Source organism: Labrus bergylta, chromosome 6 (assembly GCF_963930695.1).
Source record: "Labrus bergylta chromosome 6, fLabBer1.1, whole genome shotgun sequence".
Lineage (NCBI taxonomy): Eukaryota > Metazoa > Chordata > Actinopteri > Labriformes > Labridae > Labrus > Labrus bergylta.
The window spans coordinates 13434970-13455421 of record NC_089200.1 but is presented as its reverse complement, the minus strand read 5'-3'; the positions used below and the strand labels follow the sequence as shown (position 1 = coordinate 13455421).

At 41.7% G+C, this 20452-nt stretch overlaps 1 protein-coding gene across 6 annotated transcripts in view; it reads left to right on the top strand.

Moving 5' to 3' along the window:
- camsap2a (calmodulin regulated spectrin-associated protein family, member 2a) overlaps positions 1–20452 on the top strand; it is a 45380-nt gene that overhangs the window by 20945 nt on the left and 3983 nt on the right. Inside the window, exons 5-17 of one of the 6 annotated variants that reach the window (XM_065955786.1) lie at positions 4335–4367; positions 5465–5606; positions 6077–6216; positions 12499–12595; positions 12791–12887; positions 13240–13271; positions 13398–13467; positions 13644–15759; positions 16782–16918; positions 17747–17970; positions 18493–18565; positions 19220–19285; positions 20234–20349. In XM_065955786.1, coding sequence (XP_065811858.1) covers positions 4335–4367; positions 5465–5606; positions 6077–6216; positions 12499–12595; positions 12791–12887; positions 13240–13271; positions 13398–13467; positions 13644–15759; positions 16782–16918; positions 17747–17970; positions 18493–18565; positions 19220–19285; positions 20234–20349 — 3343 coding nt within the window. Of the gene's footprint in view, positions 1–4334; positions 4368–5464; positions 5607–6076; positions 6217–12498; positions 12596–12790; positions 12888–13239; positions 13272–13397; positions 13468–13643; positions 15760–16781; positions 16919–17746; positions 17971–18468; positions 18566–19219; positions 19286–20233; positions 20350–20452 lie in introns of all 6 variants that reach the window. The other 5 variants (XM_065955785.1, XM_065955787.1, XM_065955788.1 and 2 more) reach the window with 5 other exon arrangements.

Below are 20452 nucleotides of genomic sequence, written 5' to 3'. Positions count from 1 at the left end.
CATAATTCTGCCAGTGATGTTGCTTTGGAGAAATGTTCAGAGAGTTAGACAAGTTACCGAAGGGAAAATATCTCAAACTCTGTCCCTTGTGTTTTAGCCTGCAGAGCGTTGAAATGGAACTGTGTGTGTGCGTGTCTGTGTGTGTGCGTGTGTGCGTGTGTGCGTGTGTGTGTGTGTGTGTGTGTGTGTGTCCACCCCAGTCCTAGGGTTGTGCAGACTTGTGTGCTTGATGCTGATTCAACCGGTCAGTGTGCAGACGCGGCACTGCATGCCTCAGCTGTCCCTCATGAATACAGTTGCATAAAAAAAGTGATATGACATCATTTCAGCGTCAAACTTTTTGAATGCTTATTTAACAAGATTTTTTTTCCAGAACTAAATGACTGAAGTTACAATAGTTGTTTTTTTTGTTGTTGTTGTTGTGTTCTCAGCTCACTTCCCTGTGTCTCTGACTGAAGCGTGGCTGCTCATGAAGTGTTCCCGTGTCTTGTTTGTTTTGCCCCTGAGCCTTTTAGAGTCGGCCCTTCAGTATCATCCCTTACCCTTGGCAGCTCACACAGATGTGTGTGTGTGTGTGTGTGTGCTGTGGAGGAGTTTAAGCGTGTCTGGATGGTTTCTACGGTCACTTATAATAAAGCTGTACTTTTTCAGATCAATTTGTGAACCCTTTTGTCAGCCTGCAGCTTCTCAAACAGACAGATTCTGTCTCTGTCTGTGGTTTTCTCACCTCAAACTTTAAAAAGATTTTACGAGGAGAATCTGGTTTTAAATTTGTGAGTGAACTTGATGATTAAATTGCATGGCATGGCAATTTGTCATGTTAAGTCGGGACACTGATGTGAATAGTTGGCGCCAATTTCAAGGTCTTGCACTGTCAGAGAAGTGTTGCATAAAAGACGGCTTGCAGTCTTGTCTGTTAGATTATAACAATGACTTGGCGTCCATCAGTGTTTTTTTACATGAGCCTATTGGTTACAAATGCTATTTTGAGTATCATTTCTACTGGACCCAGTGAGTCATCGTTCTCCGACTTTCTCTTTGCCTCCTCTTCCTTTGCAAACAGATCAAAAATAGGTTTTGTTTGGTTGGCAAGTGGACAAACAGTTGCAGTACTTTCTGAATTTTTTTGTTTTAGCATATGTTAATGTTCTAGATCTTTCTGACTCAGAGGAAACACACTCATTTATTCCCCTTTTTATTCAGGCCAAACAAAGCCTTAGCATGAGAGTCCCTAGATGTCCTTTTCTGCTTTTTGTGGGCCATTTGTGCTTTTATTAGGACAGTGAAGAGAGACAGGAAATGTAGGGAGAAGAGAGTGGGGTTTGACATGCAGTGAGGGTCAGACTTGAACCCTGCATATAGGGTGCATGCTTCAACCAGCGGGCTAAACTTACTTAATTAGCATCACCCTCCATTAGACATGAGTTGGTTGGTATGAGGCAAAGAAACAGTGTTTCAAAAGTTTAATGAACTTTTGAGTAATAAACGTCAGTCTTTGTGAGGAGCAAAAAAAAAAAAAGATTTTGTGAAAAGAAGACAAAGAAAACAAAGCAACAAACTGCACTGATGTGCAAAAAACTAGTGCACTTCTGTTTTTTTTGCTGATGTTTAGCAGCCCCATCCCTCCCCACCTGCCTTGACCTCCCCCTTTGCAGGATGACTGCAGTGTGAGTCACACAGGCAGCTTTTGTTACAGAGTCGGAGAGAAGACTCACCCTCATGGGAAGACACTGAGGAGCTCACCAGGGCAACCGTGGGTTTTTAGTTTAACCTACTGTACTGCCCTGAGCGTGAGGGTTTTGTGGGGGGGGGGGGGACGCTGAAAAGTCATCGTCAGGTCAGTGAAGAGAGGACTACTGTTTTTAAGTTGCAAAAGCTGAGCTTCAGATCAACCAGACATGTCTGGGCTTCACAGGGTGAACTTTGAGAGAGGGAGGGAGAGAGAGAGAGAGAGAGAGAGAGAAAGAGAGACAGAGAGAGAGACAGAGAGAGAGAGAGTTGCAGCCAGGATGATTAAAGTGGAGATAGGCAGGGTGCATGTGTGGGTACATAGACATAATAGACATAACTAAAGTGTGTGTGTGTGTGTGTGTGTGTGTGTGTGTGTGTGTGTGTGTGTGTGTGTGTGTGTGTGTGTGTGTGTGTGTGTGTGTGTGTGTGTGTGTGTGTGTGTGTGTGTGTGTGTGTGTGTGTGTGTGTGTGTGTGTGTGTGTGTGTGTGTGTGTGTGTGTGTGTGTGTGTCTTCAACAAGGCGATGATGGATGAAGGAGCCTCTCCGTGGGGGTTTGATTGGTGGTTATAACAGATTTCAGACTCTGTTTGACCCTGCTTAGCCCACAGTCTTAGATCATCACTTTAGATGCAGACAGCCTTCATCTCCTTCATCTCTTCCTTAAAGTTGGGCTGTAGTGTAGAGAGTCGTGTATTCAGAAGTCCTTTCCTGTGAGACTTCAAGTTGACCCCTCTATAGGCCATTTGGTACAGAAGGTATATTTCTGATTCTACATTTATAGAAACTGAACGTCAATGACAGCCAGAAAAAATGATCTTGACTCAGAGTCTGATGTCCTGCTTCCCCGCGCGTCATACAAATGTTCAACATGGCTAATATATCTGTCTCGACTTTATGAGGTCATGTTTTGGGGGTGCTTGGCCTTAAGAGACAAAGTGTGGGCAGAGCTTATTTCCCTCTGTCCCAATGTGTGCCCTCTCTATGTCATTGACTTCAATGCACTAAAACTAATATTTATTGAGGTCAGGCCTCTACGTCTTACTTCAGTAGGTATGTTTATGAAAAACCTGTGAAGTACACATATTCTAAATAACCTTTGAAATATGAGTACATGGACGTTTCTTCCAACACAACAATGTCAGAAAGAGTAAGAGCATAGGGTAGCTGTTACATCATTCTTTGTAATCACCGCTGAAATAAATAATTCCTAAGAGGAGTAGAGATTTTGGATCATAGGTAATTACTTACCGGTAAGTCTATTAGTAACTTATCTGCCAATGCTCTTTAATTAAATAAGAGTTAACCTTAATATGATTCCCAAACCTCAGCAGATTTTCTTCTCTATAGAGAGTCTCATTCTTGTTGTTCTTGTGTCTATTCACAAGCAAACAGATCAAACTGACTTCCTAATGGTTTATACATAAGATTAATCAGGTGTGTTCGTATGATGACATTAGACTAACTGGTGACTCAAATTAGCATTCAGAGAACTGTATCATTGATCACATCAGGAAACACGAAAGATGAAGTTACACTCCTCTTTCTGTCTCTATTATTTACTGTAGGGGTTTCGTTAAAGGCCCCTTTGAAGTTCAGCACTTGCAAGCCATTTTGAGCAGCACTCACATTTGGCTCTTTGATGCTTCTCTGGGTAGTGTGGGAATTATCTATAAACTGAGGCAAGCCTGTCTTCTCCCTGAACTGCAGCTTACATTGTCAGTGGGTAGCTGACAGGTTGGTTTACATTATGCTGTGGGATTGTTTTGTTTTCCTTGAAGGCTTTCAGCTGCTTCCCTTCTTTTTTAGAGAGAATACAGTAAATCTACAGATTATTTAAGTGCCATAAAGTGTCTCTTTATACTCAGATTCATCTCAGTTTATTTTTCAGTTCGCATCATGTGTCAATGAGCATTAGAGGATAGTCTGCGATTTTGTCAAACTTTAGTTTTTAGTTTTCAAGATACATCTCTAGGAATGCGCTGGGATGCATCCTCAGTGATGTTCCTGAGGACATTGGGGGTTTCGGGTCTTTCAACATACTGTAAAACCCCCTCACCAATTTGACTCGTCCTCTCGTATAGGCCTCCTCCATGTGACCTTCCCAGGGCACGGTCAGCTACCAAATGGTCACCGGTTTGATCACAAAATGAATTCATTTTTAATTTCAGTTGCAGCTTTTTAATGGTGTCCACAGATAAAGAAACGTATTCTCTGAACTGATAGCACTCATTTCCTAATTTCCATTAAAGCATTGCCACAGATTCCATGAAGCTCTTATATATGTTTCATTTACAGCGCCATTTTATTTGACAGAAAATTGGTGACCCCAAAGCGGTCTATATTTGGGCTGCAGATGATTAAACTCTTATTCTGTGGATGAATAGGAAGCAAAAGCCTGAGAAGGACAGAATTTCAGGCTTAAAGGGGTTGTGTGGGCTGCTTTTTCTTACCTGCTCAATAACGCACAGGTTCTCTTCCTTTGATCCCACAGCTGCTGTCATGTCGTTCCTTTTATAACTAATCGCATTACAAACTAATCTCACTAACAGGTTTGTCTTTGTTGTTGTTTGTTGTCTGTTTCTTTTTTCTTGTGCTGCTGCAGTCTCCAACCAAGTGGTACATGAAGCTTGTGCCTGTAAGTCAACTAATCAGTGCTTTGCTCTTTCATCTGTGTATCCATAGTGACCGTCTCTCTGCCCACCTGCCTGTCTGCGTCTTGATTTCCATCATGTTGTCACTGTGACTTCATTGTTACATAAACACAGCTTTTCTCTTTCTCCTTCAGTTCAGATTAACACTTGCTTGCCTTTGTTGTTTCCATTCGATTGTCTGCATACTAAATATACGACACAAAATCCTGGAATGGAGCTGAAACAAAATTATTTCAGCTTTTTATAGAATTGCTTTATAAATGAATTGCCCTTAAATCTCTACAGTCTGTATGAACTGCAGTGTAGGACGAGTTTAGGTCAAATGAAGTCCATGGTCCTTCTGTTTGCTAATGTGAAGCTCCCTGTCCGTGGAAGTAGAAAGACACCCTTGAGGAATCACTAATGGGATTATCCAAAAATAAATGGAAAAAAGCTTAATTTTATTGGAAATTAATTTTAGAGATGGGATGGTTGAGAGCATCTGGCATGTAATTGTTTCCGCGTCTCTGTGCCAGTTCTCACAACAGAGCCTTTTGTAACACTGTGTGTGTTTGAGTAGAAAGTCATCTTTATTATTAATCCATTGGGCTGCAATCATGGCTGCAGCCAGTTGGTTCAAAATCCAGTGGATGTGTACATTTTGACAGTTTTCATTCTTCATTAAATTCAAAATTCTCAACATGCAAGGAATACTTATCTGATGTCATACCACTAGGCCGAACAAAGATGGCATCATCTGGGAGAATAATCAGTGAGTCACTTCAGTTGTCTTGTTGCAACAGTGATATTTACCCCAGGTTTATTTTGACCTCTAAGTGGGCTCACTATGCCTGTTTCTTTTCAACAATTAAAACGCTCTAGGCCTCAGATGAATTCAGTCACCGTCAAATATGAGTAATTAAGCCTCGATGTGTCCGAAAGTAGTCAAATTTGCTTTAAAAAGACTACAAAGAACCAGCTGTTGCACTATTACATTCCACTTAATGACTGAAAAGGAAACTATAGGACATGTTTGGCTCAGTAGGTAGGATATATGTAAACAGGGTAAGGTTCCTGATGGTTTGTATTTCATGATCTGCAGGCTCGCTACAGGAAGGAGCAGACGTCGACCCAGCTGGTTCCCTGGATCCCCCCTGTGGACAACCTGCTGAAAGACAGCACAGACGGCTCAGCCCTGAGTGCCCTGCTGCACTTCTACTGCCCTGAGCTGCTACCTTTAGACGGTAACCCCACAAACACACACGCACACACACACACACACACACACAGAGAAAAAGAAGGGGGATTCTCAGATTTTAATTTCCAAAACTTGTAGTCACAGTGCTTGGAGGTCTCATTTTTGACCCTGACCTTTGAATGTCTCACTCAACAGATCAATGATCAGGCAACATAATCACATCACTTTGTTAATGAAGTGTGACAGTGAGGACCAACAAAGACAATCATTCAGCGGAACACTCAGTCAGACAAAAGATCACTCACACTGTGGACTCTTTCATTGCAGCTCCGCCCACAGGTTTATGACATTCCACTTTGATTGGCTGGTCATTCATACACCCTTATGCTTTTAAAGCACAGATCTTAAAACCACATCAGCACCAGCAAACCTCTGAGGTTTTTTTTATAACCATCACATTATCAATACCACTGATGATCTGACCCTGACACCCGATGGCTCCCCCATTCTTCCCAGATGTCTGTCTGAAGGAGAACATGACGCTGGCTGACCGGCTCTACAACCTGCAGCTCATTCAGGACTTCTGCAAAGACAACCTGAGCAGCTGCTGCCACTTCAGCCTGGAGGACATGCTGTACGCCTCCTCCACTATCAAGGTATGGCTTCTGGCTGAAACTCTAACCAGGCTGCACTCCTCATAAACGTTTAGTGTCTCTATTACAAAATTGGATACTTGCTATTCAAAATTGAAAGTCAGTCACAGATTATTTCTTCTTGCAGAATATTTTACTGTTGTTTTATTTTTCATAGTTTTGTTAAATGAATATATAAAGTACATTTTAATCCACTTTTCTAAGAGTAAAGGCTAACAAATCATAAAGATCATTTCAAAGACTTCTGGGGAAGTTGGGCTGGTGTCTGCCAAACAATTCTCCCCTCAATAAATTTCTTTTATAGTCAATCTATGAAAGTCTTGGAGACGTTTCTGTGGGAATTCAAACTGCTGAACTACAGACTTTTTGAAACGCAGCATTTTAAATGTGCCCAGCGTCTGCCAGCAGGAAGGAGTGACTCTTGTTCATAAACCATGAAGTCATATCAAGTCTTAGTTTACATTTACAAATCAAGATGTCGACTTGTACTTATGTCAAGGATTGTTTCCAAATCCTCTGTGTGGTCGTTCATTCATGAATTATTTACGATGAAACTGATTAGAAAACCATATGGTGAGTGAAAAAGGAGAATTGAGCAGTAGGCCTGTGTGGTGAGTCATGCTGTGGAAAAACCATTCAATCTAAACTATCTGTCCCCACCACCACAAGCTCATAGAGCTGTGCTCAGCCTCCTGTCATTACATGCCTGCATGTGTTTTTTCAGGCCTCCTTTTTTTTCTTTATTAATTTCCTTCTTTGATTTCCCCTTCCTTTTACTTCCTCCCCAAATCTCCTTCTCCAATTAACTTTATAACTTTGTCTCGCTTTTTCCTTTCTCATGTCTTTTTATTTCTTGTTTAATTCTTACTTCTTTTGTACTTTCCTATCTAGTCATACTTTGTCTCGCTGTGTCGATCAGTTATCGTCTTTGTCACTGTCTCTCACTGACTAACTCTTCATCTCTCCTTTACTGGTAGCATGGTTTAAATATCCTCCATTCTTCTGCTCAGGCCAATATATCTCTTCTAAAGTCAGTGTCACGTCTCCTTGTGCAGCTTCAAAGCTGTCTGCTGCTGATGTGAGATTATTCATTGCAACTTCTTGGTATATTTATGTGTGGAGTTGCTGCCTCTGCCATAAGACGTGTTTTTTTTCAACTGCAAATTACCCCCTGCCCTAGTTTTCTTTCCTCTACCAAAAGAAAACATGTAAAGGTTAAATAAGACTGGTACAAATGCTGCACATACTGGACTACAGTCCGGCTTGAAAGAAAAAGAGAGTGCTCCTCTTACGAGTAATACACAACTCTTTACTAGTTTTGATCTTCCACATGGTTTCAGTTTGGGGTTTTGTCTTGGTCAGGGCCACTTTTCAGTTCTCAACAGCTCATTTTCTTTTCCTCAAACTTGTCCTTTGCTCTTGTTTTTGTTTAAAGAAAATGTGTCTGAGGGTTTGAGAAATGAGTTTGAGAAAGGCATGCTTTTTTTTTTCATGCATTATGTCTAAAAGTAAAAGGTGTTAGTTCCCAAAAATAATGCTCTAGCTGTGTTCATATGTTTTACTTGTCTGACCATGCAGAAACCTTTTAATCCAAAAGCTCCTGCAGCCGCTGGAGTCCATAAATCCCACGACATCCAAAAACAGCCACGGTCACTATCTTGCCACACAAAAGGCAAAACAAACCACAAAGATGGTTTATCACTATTCATCTGGTGCTTTAGAGTAGCTTCAATCTGTGCAGTGTGTCTATATTTAGCCCTGGTGTGACCATCTCACTGGGTTTGCCTGAGAGCCGCATAAGCAGTAAAAAAAAAAAAAAAAAAGAGTTGATGTGTCTGAATGACTTTGACTCTGCCTCAGCATGTCCTCTGATGGAGACTGTTGTTTCAGCAAACACTGCAGACAGGTTACTGAAAGGACAAACAATAACAGACTGACTAAACTGAATAAAAAGCAACATACTGTTCAAGCTACGCTGATTTAAAAAATCTGTTGTTTTTTCATATAATTGGTGCAAATTAGAATATAGAAAAAAGACAAGTTAGTCAGTAACCGTTGCAGCATTCATATTTTTTGTTATTATAGAGATACGAGTAAAATTATACTTTTAAATCAAGCTCAAAGCACTCCAAGCCACACACATCGACTTGATACAAAACATCAAAAAAAAAAAAAAACTGTGTTTGAACCAGGCAGCACCAGCTGTATTTTGCTGACCCTGATTTCACAAAGGATAAATTCATATCCCAATTTTGTTGAGTTATTGCCCGAGAGTGCAGCCAGAACTGTGTACAGAACCAGTTAGATTCAGTTACCTTGACCCAGTTTCCAGGCGGCATGTTGTGTATGTCGGGTCCCGTCATACTAATAGAGACCTTATTATAAAACCTGAGCCGAGACATTTAGCGGGCAGGGGCATGAGAGAGGTGTTGATGCAGATGAAAATGTGAACAGGAGAGAAGAGACGAGGAGGAGTGATAACACTTCACACCAACAGAAAGCTGGAAGCAGTTAGATGGAAGAGACTGAGGGGGGGGGGGGGGGTGTAGAGAGAATGAGAGACTTCATGATGTGTTTAGACATGTTTGTCACTAAAGCATACACACAGAGGCACAGACACCATTATAAATATCACACTGAGCGGAAAGTGTTCATTTGCGGACCACTCCATCCGACGGAAGATTTCTATTCAGAAAGAAAAAGCTATTTGGTGTAAAATAAAAATAATAAAAACTGAGGCATGTGGATTTTGTTTTCCACAGAAATGCAAAAAAAAAAAAAGAAACCCCCTTATGTATTAAAGGCTGCCACCAATAATAACTTTTATTATTGACTAAGTGCCTAACATTTGACAGCTGATTAAGTTGTGTATGTGGTCACACACAGACAGAAACACACAAACCAGTCTGTCTAGCACCTCTGTGTCAGATTCCTTTTACTTCTTTGTGCCTGAATGTGTAGAGATCTGTGCACAAAACCAGCAGAGTAAGGCATCTGTTCCCCTCTCTCTCAAAGTACCAAAGACCCTGCAAAAAGGAACACGTTGAATGTTTGTATGTTTGTTGAAGTCTACATCCTTATATATATGTTTGTCTCTATAAGAGACAGAAGACCTGAATTAAGCACCCAACCCCCCAAAAAATAAGATACACACATTAATTAGGGACATCCTTTCCTAATGGATGCCACACTAGTATATCACGTCAACCTCCTCCCATTTAGCAGCTCTTCATTTAATTAATTCACAGCACATCCACATTTCCATCTGTGGATCCAAGGAGGAGAAATAAAATACAGCAGCTTTGGGCTTTTAGCCAGCGTTTGCTTCTTTTTTTACCAGGAGGTTTGAAGCAGACATGCTGAGGTTGCCTCGCAGGAAGGCAATTAACACACTGACTTTTAATTCATGAGCTGCCTTAATTTTCCCCCTGCCTTTATATATTCCTATGTCTGCTTTTTGCGTCTCCATAGTTTGACTACACAGTCAGAAACCAGGGGAAAGTGTTCAACCGTGTGGCTCATCTTTAAAAAAAAAAGTGGCACAAATGAACCAGGTCTGAATAAATTATGTGTTACAAAGTCAAACACAGACTAGTCCCTCTCTTTGTTTTAAAAACACAGAACCGCATTGCACTCAAGTCATTAGTTAACAGTGATTTGCAGTGAGTCTTGCTCCGGGATAAGCCTCACCTCCTAGACCACCAGCAGGTTAAGAGGATCGTGTGACGTTCAAGGACTGATGCTTCTTTTCGGTGTCTAAATGTCTTTTCATCAATATCTGCGCTGAAGTTCTGCAATGTGAAGTATCAAGTTTGTGGATGTTTTTTTTTTTTTTCAGTAGATTTTCTTCTTAACCTAAAAAAACATGATGTTAAGTATAGGGGTTTTGTGCAAGAAAGTCAAGGAGGTCTGATAAACTTGGCAGTAAATCAAGAGAGTGGGGTTTTCCAGACTGGAGTGAGTCTGCCTGGCAGGCTGCAGGACCTACATCCTATAATCAACCCTCTGGCCTGATGATTGTTGACACTAATACCCAGTGAATGCTCAGCGAGTCTGAGCATAGTGTCTTGCTGAGTTTGATACCGTAATCTGTTGGTTGTTTATTTGCAATCTATTGAGTGCTGTTTGAGGCTTGCATACACTTCACATTGCCACTAAATTTAATTATTTATGTGTGCATGTGCAGAACATGCAGGATGAGCTGTTTCGTGCCTGAACCTGTAGACTAGATCAACCACAACCTTCGTTAACCCCCGAGATCTCTTCTCGTAATCACCATTTTGGATGCTGTCTTCATCCTAAGACTGGCACTCCAAATCTCCAATCAGCCGGATCTGGCAGCGCTGCATATCCGTCAGAGGGTACTAGTGCCAGTCAACAGGAAGGTCAGCGTACTGGTGGTGCTGTGGTTGGTTGTGAAGGGATGTGTGCGACTGCTGACGGAGAGTATTAAGGGATCACACTCACACCTGGTGTGTCTGTAGTAGTCAGTCGGACAGATGGGAAGAGGGAAGTCAGGTTGGGCTTTCTGCCACCAATCTCTGCTGGGTGAACGATAGGAGATCTTTGTCTTTTCTATTTCTTTTTTTCCATTTTTTATATTCTGTTTTGACTCTTTCTTCATTTTTTTTGACCAATTGAGGATTACTTTGCAAGCCGAATCATGTTCAGGTAACAATCATTTTGGTATGTAACTTTGTAAACATGATATTAAAGAGCTATTTAACCCCAGGCTTATAATAAGGGAAAAATAAATATAACTGAAAACATAGATTTAAAGTAGAACAAATGTTAAATATTATTTTATTTTTTGTAACTTGAAATTGTAGTAAGCAGCTGATCACTGCGCTTTAAAAATGTTTTAGTAATTAAGTAAGCTTCACTTAAACCACTTTGTAATTATGTGCATAAGAGCTTCTCACATCAGATCACTGTAGGAACTACAATCCTCTCACAGGTTTGCAGCTTTGATGTAATTCAAAAACAAAAGAAAGGTCCAGTAACGGTAAAATGCTGCAGTACCACCCAAGGGAAACCACTGCTTCTGGTGTTAATTGCTTCTGCCCCTCCTGGTGTGCTTTTGGGCTGCAGCGGGAGTGGGGGTTGGGGGGGTGGGGGGGTGGGGGGGGGGGGGTGGTAAGTTATGTAGGTTTTTGTGTGTATGCTGCATGGCAAAAATGTTGCTGATGAAGTGAATCAGGCATCTTTAGAGCTGAGCCATGCAGCATTGTCTTTGTCTGGAGAGCATGGACTGAGGGCGGGGAGGGGGGTGTGTTTTCTCAAGGTCGTCCCAGCCTCACTGCACTCATTTTGCATATGTATGCACATGTGCTTTTGTCAGAGAGTGCCGGGCATGATCACTACAGAAACCCCAAATATGGCACGACACTTGATTCAATGGTAATTCTTTAAATGTGTGAAAGTGAAAACAATCTGCCGGGGCTGTATCAACTTCTCAATGCTACATATCTTGTTTTTGACAGGAGGATCTGGATATGAGGTTCTAAATCATCCTTTGCCTTTTTACATGACACTACAACTACACAGGCGTAACTGCATTGAAATAAAAGCATAGGATGAATATTTGAAAAGTATATGTCTTCAAGCACTCTGAGAACCAACTATACATTGACTTATTTCAAAGTGGACTTGGCCTTACAAAGCAGTGTCAAAGATCCCTTCAAAATGCCATAGCCAATCAAATTCATGTGTTCTGGTGGATGGCATGATGGTGATTGAGAACAGCAAAAAATAACTGACCTGGATCTTACAAATTAGGTTAATGCCTTAATCACTCCTCTCTACTACCACAGGTACCACTGACAGTATCATGTAATTGGCAAATTAGCTTATCCAACATAAGCCATCATGTTCGTCACAATAGCTAAGCTAACAAGGGTTTGAACAGTGTGAAAGTCTGCCTCCTTCTCTAAGTCAGACAAGACATTTTTTGTTAGCTGAATACCTTGGTGAAAAGGATGGGCATAGATCCCCTTGCAAATTAATCTGCTGTAGGTTGTACTACGAAGCAATCCGTTCTTAAGAGGATATTCTGTGAAATTAAGTTGGTGAATTATTAATGTGCAGCTGGAAGATTCATATCGTACTCACCTCGGGTGCTCTGTAAGGGTTCACAGAGACACCTACTGGAGGAATAGGTACAATGTAATCATATGGCAACTGGTAGTATGAATAAATTGACAAGAGATATGCTTGTTTTAATTCTGTGTTATTGTGATCTTATATCAAGTATTTAAACTTACTCTTGTGTCATTATTTACACAGAATAACTACCTGGTGTTTATGGCAGAGCTGTTCTGGTGGTTTGAGGTGGTCAAGCCATCTTTTGTGAAACCAAGAATGCTGGACAATGAAGGCACAGGCAAGTCTGAAATTCATACAATAAATATCATCATACAGACATTAATAAAGAAGTGTAGTGTCAAAAGAGTCGGTTGTAAGTGCTTCAATTAATGGTGTATTTTGTTTCCACAACATTAACATTTCCCTATAGTTTATTGTAGCTTTTCATGGAGTAAACAAAGTTTGATTATTCGTCTCTGTTGTGTCCCTTCAGAGCACTCATCCTTGATGAAGAATATTCCAGCCATCCCCATCTCCAAAGCAACAAAGAGAAGCTTCATGGAAAGACCCCCGAGTCCCGAAAGACCCAGGTACAGTAGTTCAAATGATTGTATTTCAAGTTCAGAGAGATCAATAAAAGGACAGCTCAATGGTGCCTCTTGTCTCACGCTGATATTATGTCATTGTATGTAATGTAATGGGCTTAAGATGTGCTAGGATTTGCTCTGAGGCCAGATGTGGTGTGGGCTCAGTGGTGAAAGATCTGAAAGGAAGAACTTGTGATTATAAATCCATGATAAGAGCATTTAACCCAAATAAAGAAGAGATGAGAACAACTTGCAAAGTGAATTCCTTCTCTAAGCCCTAAAACTAAGAGGAACAATAGAAAAGTATTTGAGGATTATGTTATTAAATTTCTTCTCTCTCTCTTTCATTCTGTAGTTTGCCCCTCCGACCACAGCCAAGGAACTCAGGTGATTTGTGTTTGCGTGTTGTTTTCTATTCTAAAATAGTAAAACTAGATAAGAATATCTTCAAATCAAAACTTGTTAATACAACCTCTGTTTTATTTATGTTGTTTGCGGTCATGTGACATCCAGGAGAGATCAAGAGGTCGACCTCAATGTCCTTTGTTGATGGCAACCTTGGCACTTGGCCCAAGGAGAAAAGGTTGGTCATATTGCTGTCAGGGTTATGGGCTGCTTGTTAAATATCCAATTTCCAAGGAAATGTTTTATCACGTTGGAAGTTAAGGCAAACGAAAAGAACAGAAAGAGATGCTGTGAGATCCGATTCTGTTTCCATTAAATAGCCTTTTAAAATGTGTTGTTGTTATTTTTCTTAAGGTCTGGGCCTTATGGAGTGTCTTTCGACATCCCCTTCGACAAAGATGACTCTGCCGCTGCCCTTCTGTCCTCCACGCGTGGCATGGTCAGGTCCGTCAGCACGGATGATGGTTCTGGCTTCAGGGTCCAGCATCTGCCCCGAGGAATGAAGCGTAACCTGTCCTTCCAGCCAGTGAATGGTCAGAGTATCGGCATTGAGGAGGAGGGCTGCCCAGACAGCCTGGCTGGTGTGGAGCCCAGTATGAGAGCATACCCCAACGGGCATGGAAGTGCCATGGCAACTACTCCCTCCATTGAGGAAGCCCTGCAGATCATCCACAGCCCAAATAGGCCCCCTGTCGAGGGGATCAACAGCGGTTTCTTTCTGCACAGTCAGGGCCACAGGGCTGGTGTTGACGGCTTGGAGCCAGTGTCAGAGTCAGAGTCCAAAGGGCCTCTGAGCACCACAGACACAACCGAGGTTGACACTGGCATCCATATCCGAACAGAAGACATGTTGGATGAGGATTCCTCCCTGAAGGACTGTTCTGTGAACATGGACCTCGATATGGACACTCCAAGCCCCTGCACAAGCAGTCAGAGCAAATCCCCCTCAGGAGTAAAGATGACCAGCTTTGCAGAACAGAAGTTTAGGAAACACAGTCCATCAGCGGCAGACTCAGGGAGGTGCAGCAGCAGCTCCCTCAAGACCACTCCTGAGGGCTCTGAGTTTTGCCTTCCTTTATCTGTCTCTTGGGCCCCAACCCCTGAGCACAGCCCCATCCATCAACAAACCCCACCTCCCCTCACTGCTAAAGCTTCACCCACACCTGTACAACTCCCACCAAATGACCCTGCTCAGGTCATGGCTACAGAGATGGTACAGCTGAGGATGAGGCTAGAGGAGAAACGTAAAGCCATCGAAGCGCAGAAGAAAAAAGTGGAGGCTGCTTTCACAAGACATCGACAGAAGATGGGCCACTCAGCCTTTCTCAATGTGGTTAAAAGAAAAGGGGATGGGGCTGCGAGTGGAGAGGAAGGAGGGAAAACTGACGGAGAAGGCAAGGCAGCAAGCACGAGTCCTGCCTTTAAATTCGGGAGGAGCAAGGCCGACACGCCTGATGGGGCGGAGCAAAGCGGCACAGCCTCCTGCTGGACAAAGTCACCGGGTTCGGGAGAGGAAGGTGGGCAAAGCCATGTTCAGCCAACCGAGGGAGATCTGACTGAGTATACTCGTTCTATAGACAAACTCAACCATTCGTTAGCTTTCCTTCAGACTGAGATGCAGCGGTTGGCTCAGCAGCAGGAAGTGATCATGGCCATGAGGGAGCAACAACATCAGCAAGCATGGGTAATCCCTGCCACACATACAAACCCATCACCACAGAAACACGGTCGAGCCGGAGCTGTCACACGATCCTCAGGACCCTCTTCTCCAGCCGACTCCCCTCGTTCAACTCATCGCTCTCCAACCAGCATCAAACGCAAATCTGCCTCCTTCCACTCACGTAATCCTCGCACGGTACGTCCCACTGAACTAAAGCTCGCCCCTTACAATCGAGTCTTAACTGCCCCTCAGTCTGTTGATAGCATCCCTAGGTTGCGCAGATTTTCTCCCTGCCAGCCCTTGTTGAGCTCCTTTGTTTACATGGGGGAGAAACAAGAAACCATCAATCTAGCGGCGTTTGCCTCAAATGAAGATAACAACAAGGAGACAGAGTCAGAGCTTACCAATATATGTGTTGCAAACACGCCTCCTAGTTCCCCCAACCTGCAGAACAAAAGAGAACAAACTGAAGAAAATTCATCCAAACCTCAGGAAACAGAGGTGTTCGGCGAGTGCACTGGCTTGGAAACAGCTGAGCAGAATGTTCTGACATCAGATCGCAAACCTTCCATAAGGTCATCAGTTCCCGAGGTCCTGGCCCACCCTGTGGTAGAGACCTTTACGGTGACACCTACAGAGATTCCTCCCCAGCAGGACGACTCAGGCCAAGTCAAGAGCAGCTTGATCGAGGTTCCTCTGTCAGTAGTAAAGCCCCTGGAGGATCTGACACTTGATGATGATCTGGAGATACAGCAGGGTGTGGAAGGCCTGGAAAACGATCAGAAGATGTGTCGTGGTTTCTTCTTTAAGGTAGACTGTTCTTTGAACTGTCTCCCTGTTCCACAAAGTGAAAACTGAAACCTTAATTTAGTTATTTACACTTTAATTTCTCTGAATATAGTTTATACATGTAGCACTTTTTCTAGTTGTAATAACTCCAACAGTTAAAAATAATATTAGATAACCTTGTTGGTTTCAAACTGATTTTTTTTTCGGACTTGACATTGGATGTAATCTACAGAATAGTCTTGAAAGGCAAACTCTCGCAATAAGACCATAGATTGTAAAAAAAAAAAAAAAAAACATCATAAAGAATCAATTCAAAAATAATTTAAATTATGGAATCAACAGTCTGTAGCAACCAGATTGAGCCATTGGATACCTCAAAATGCAGCACTGCAATTAAAGAAAAAAAGGTGAAAACATCCAAAAACGCGAGACGGCCATGTTTGTTTTTTCATGATGAACTACCCTTGTTTTTAACATGAAATCATGAATGGTTCAGGAAGACATGCCCTCTGAGACCATTATCATCTTCCCAGTTCTGGGTTGTAAGATAGCCTGCTAGCTGAAGTCTGGGCGTCGATGTAGGTCATAAAACTGGGGCTGTTGTGAATAATTCAGGCACAGCTGTAGAAACGAGAGGCTGGAGAAGACCTGAATAGATCGTGAAGGAAGATTCTGCTTTGGGATGAGCTAAGGATGTTCACATGGAATGAAACTGTTTGTTACTGAAATGAGCAGCTTGATGTGCCCACATTGGAACAACTGATCTGTGATATTAGTTCTTGATTTAGTTGTGTGAAAACAAGATTATTTGCCTCTGCCAGTCATCTTATTTATAACACTGAGGTCAGGATTTGGATTATCTGGTTCATTATATCAGATTAGATGAATAAAAGCATCATATGCTAATAGCACTCAGCTTTGCTTCTTTATCTGTGCCTTAACTTGCAGCCTGTAAAAGAGTCATTTATATAATCACTTTTTACAACACAAATCACCTCGAACAGGGTGAAGTGACTGACACCGTTTCTTTCTCTGTGACCCAGGACGATGAAAAGGCAGAGCAGAACATGGCTCAGAAGAGAGCGGCGCTGTTGGAGAAAAGGATGAGGAGGGAGAAGGAGACCCTGCAGAGAAAGATGCAGCTGGAGGCAGAGTTGGAGCAGAAGAAAGAGGAATCTCGGTATGTTGTCTCATCTGGAAAACAAATACACACTTTGAGCGCACGCACATAGGAACACAGTAATGTGTGTTCTTCACTTTGGTCGGACAAAAGTTAATTGATGTAAAAAAGTTAGATGGATTTCTGCTACAAGACATATGGAGCCCTTTTCCCCCAAAAATGTTGTTTACAAAACATACATTTCATCACGCCAGTATTACACTTAAATAATTAGAAACCCACACAAACTGCACTGCCAAGGAGAGACAGCATCCTGAGTGTGCCTGCCCCATCGCATGCATGTAAATCAACTACATTTAAAAATTTGGACCAAAATTTTCCCCTTTCTATTTAAATAAGCAAATTTACAAATACCATATAATTCATAAAGACCAGTGCTAATTGCCACTCCCAATTATTGTGGTGCAATTTAACTCCATTGAGACCCATGTATAAGAAAAGGTGCAATTTCTCTCTCTCTCTCTTTTCCATCCTCTCTCTCTGGCTCTCTCTCTCCACTTACTCAATTAATGCAAAAGGACGGCTCTCGTCGTTACTGGTGGTAACTGTGGCATATTATTTATACGAGCTGTCACACGCAAACTTTTCAGTGATCAGGGAAACAAAGCCGCCTCATTGTGACTTGAAATTTATGATCTGTTCCAACGCAAAACAAGAGCAAACTGTACAAAGCTGCTGCACCTGAACTCCATTAGCGCTGTGTGATTCGTCAATAGGAACTTGAGACGCAGCAGATAGCGGGAGCAAATGATGCACAATCCATTCTAGGCGAATCAGGCCCTTACAGTATTTGTTTGCACTGACTTCCTTTGTGTTCCGTCTGATCAGACTGAAAGCAGAGGAGGAACGCGTCAGGAAAGAGGAGGATAAGGCAAGGAAGGAGTTCATCAAGCAGGAGTATCTCAGGAGGAAGCAGCTGAAACTGATGGAAGACATGGATACCGTTATTAAACCCCGACCAGCCACCGGGGCCAAGCAAAGGCGGGGACGGCCCAAATCCATCCATCGCGACAGCATGGACTCCCCAAAAACGCCAGTCAGAGCTGCTACAGGTAACCATGGAGATGACTCATACACAGAGAGGTCATGGTCACCCCATCTGTTGTGTATGTGTCCTGCTGCCACTTTGCTTTGTGCCACAATGCATCACACACAATCCTGATGTCTCTTAAAACAAGATGCTTGGGTTCCATGTCAAAGTATGTATCGAACTGGCTTGATAGAAAATGAATAATATTTGAACTAATGATTACAAAATATAACTTTTTTGTTTTAATTAAGAAAGATTATTATAATTATATAATTATTATAATAGATATAATTACATATTTATCCATATATTAAAGAATATGTCTCCATTCATTTTGTGTATCCTACCCCATGTCAGAGTTCATTGTAGTCCTAACAATGATTATGCATTGCTCTGTCACAGGGATGGCACAAAACAAAATAGACATCCTGGTGTGGTTGTTAGTCATTGTGTGTGTGTGTGTGTGTGTGTGTGTGTGTGTAACCATGTCGTGCTGTGCCAAATCTCACCTCACATCCAGGTTCACGACAACGTGTCTTTTCAGTCTCCAGCTTGTCCCTGGCTTCCCTCAACCTGGGAGACAGCGACAGTGTTCACTCTGAGAAGAGGACGCCCAGGTGAGATGTTTATACAATTTTACAACTGTTGTCAGATTAAGCAAGGACGAAATGTTTAGTTAACTGTGTTTTTATCCCAGTTTGTTGTTGGCTATATTGTCAAAGATAGAAGTCTCAGCATCAGGATCTTTAGTCAATCTTGAGGATTGAAGAGGAGAAAAAAAAAAAGAACACAGACCTGACACACAGCTTATGATGGCATTAATTCCTCATTTAACCAGTTTCCCCTGCTTAAAGAATTACAGTGTCTATCTCCTGTAAATGAGCATAAAGCCATGCATAATATACTGAGTAAATGCATGCATTTACTAAGTTAATAAACAGGGCAGGAAAAATGGTGCAGTAATGCCCTCTTTGAATTGTAATTGCCATGAAAGACAAATTAACAGCAGGTATTAAAAACACCTTCTGTGTTATTACTAGTTCAAACTATTGCAGTTGTTGTTTTAACAATGCCAAATCTCTGAGGAATTTTGACTTTTTGAATGAATATCAAACATTTTGTGTGTACACAATTTAATATTTCTTGCTATTTTTTTTTATAAAGTCAAGTAAATCAGACTCTCTAGTTCTCAGATCTAACATTTCTTCTGCATTCTTCTAACTCTTCCTCTTTATTACTTTTTTCCCCCCCTGCTGTTTCACACTTGCCAGAAGTTCTAGTTTAGCCTCTGGCAGCCTCTTCTTCTTTCTGAGCTCTCCTAAACTAAGAAGGAGAAGGTTAGTTTTTTGCTTGGCAATTAAACCTTGAGGCACTTCACGCTGTGCTGAGACCAATCCTTCACATGAAACCTGCTGCACGCTGGGTTTTTTTTTATCAGGGATTGTTCGTTAAAAAAGTCCAAAAAGAAATGCAACATGAGCTATATAGAAGCATTGTCACCACAAAATATCCTTTCTCTTATCTCTGTCCCTCATCTGATGTTCCTTCCTCACCAATCTACACTCCTGCCCTGACTTTTTCACACATGATAACCGTCACTACATCAAAGACCAGTTTTGTGGTACACCTCTGCATCATCAAACATCCAACTTATCAAGTCATTCAACTTAGTTTCTTCTTAAAACATAAGAGGTAAACATCTCTGTCCAGTTTATATATCCTTCAGGAAATGAAAATGACTTGTTAACTTGGGCAGTTTATGTTCACAAAAAAGCACTTCAATCTTTTTTTTTTTTACTAACAAGGCTATATGTGCACTTATTATTTGTGTATAAGAATACAGTATGTCTTAAATGCAATATATAACACATAGCATGAGCACTTCTTGTCTACACACCCTCCTATGTACTATACAGGAGGACATATAGTTCAGGCAGTCCACAAGAAGAAATAGTTGCTGCAGTGAAATTGATTGACCTCTTTTATTGAATTTAAATGAACCACATCACGCCACTGTACTCACTGCCTGTGCTTGCAAGCTTTGCTTCTTTGGCAGTTAACGCAAGGATGAACAACACAAAGTCAACAAAACCCCAAACTGTTTGCTGAGATAGTACAGGCTGTTTTCTCTGCAGTAGAGAATTGATCTATACAAACATGATGTAGACAGGGTGGGGAAAAACATCAAGTAGTTTCCTGCCTTTCCTACAGTATAATTTGCTGAGTGTTCCAAAACACTTCCAAATCCCAAAGGTGATTCATTATGTGTATGTGTTGTGTTTTAGGCCAGATTCTGCAGATGGCTTCCTGTCTCCGAGTCGTTCCAGCAGCAGGAATGGAGAGAAGGACTGGGAGAATGCATCAACAACCTCCTCTGTTACATCAAACACAGAGTACACAGGTGGGACAACGTACAGATACTAGTCCTCTGTAGCACAGGTGTTCAATGCAGATCTTATAGCTTCCAAATTTAACTACGGTTATAGTTTATGCTTAATAGTTTG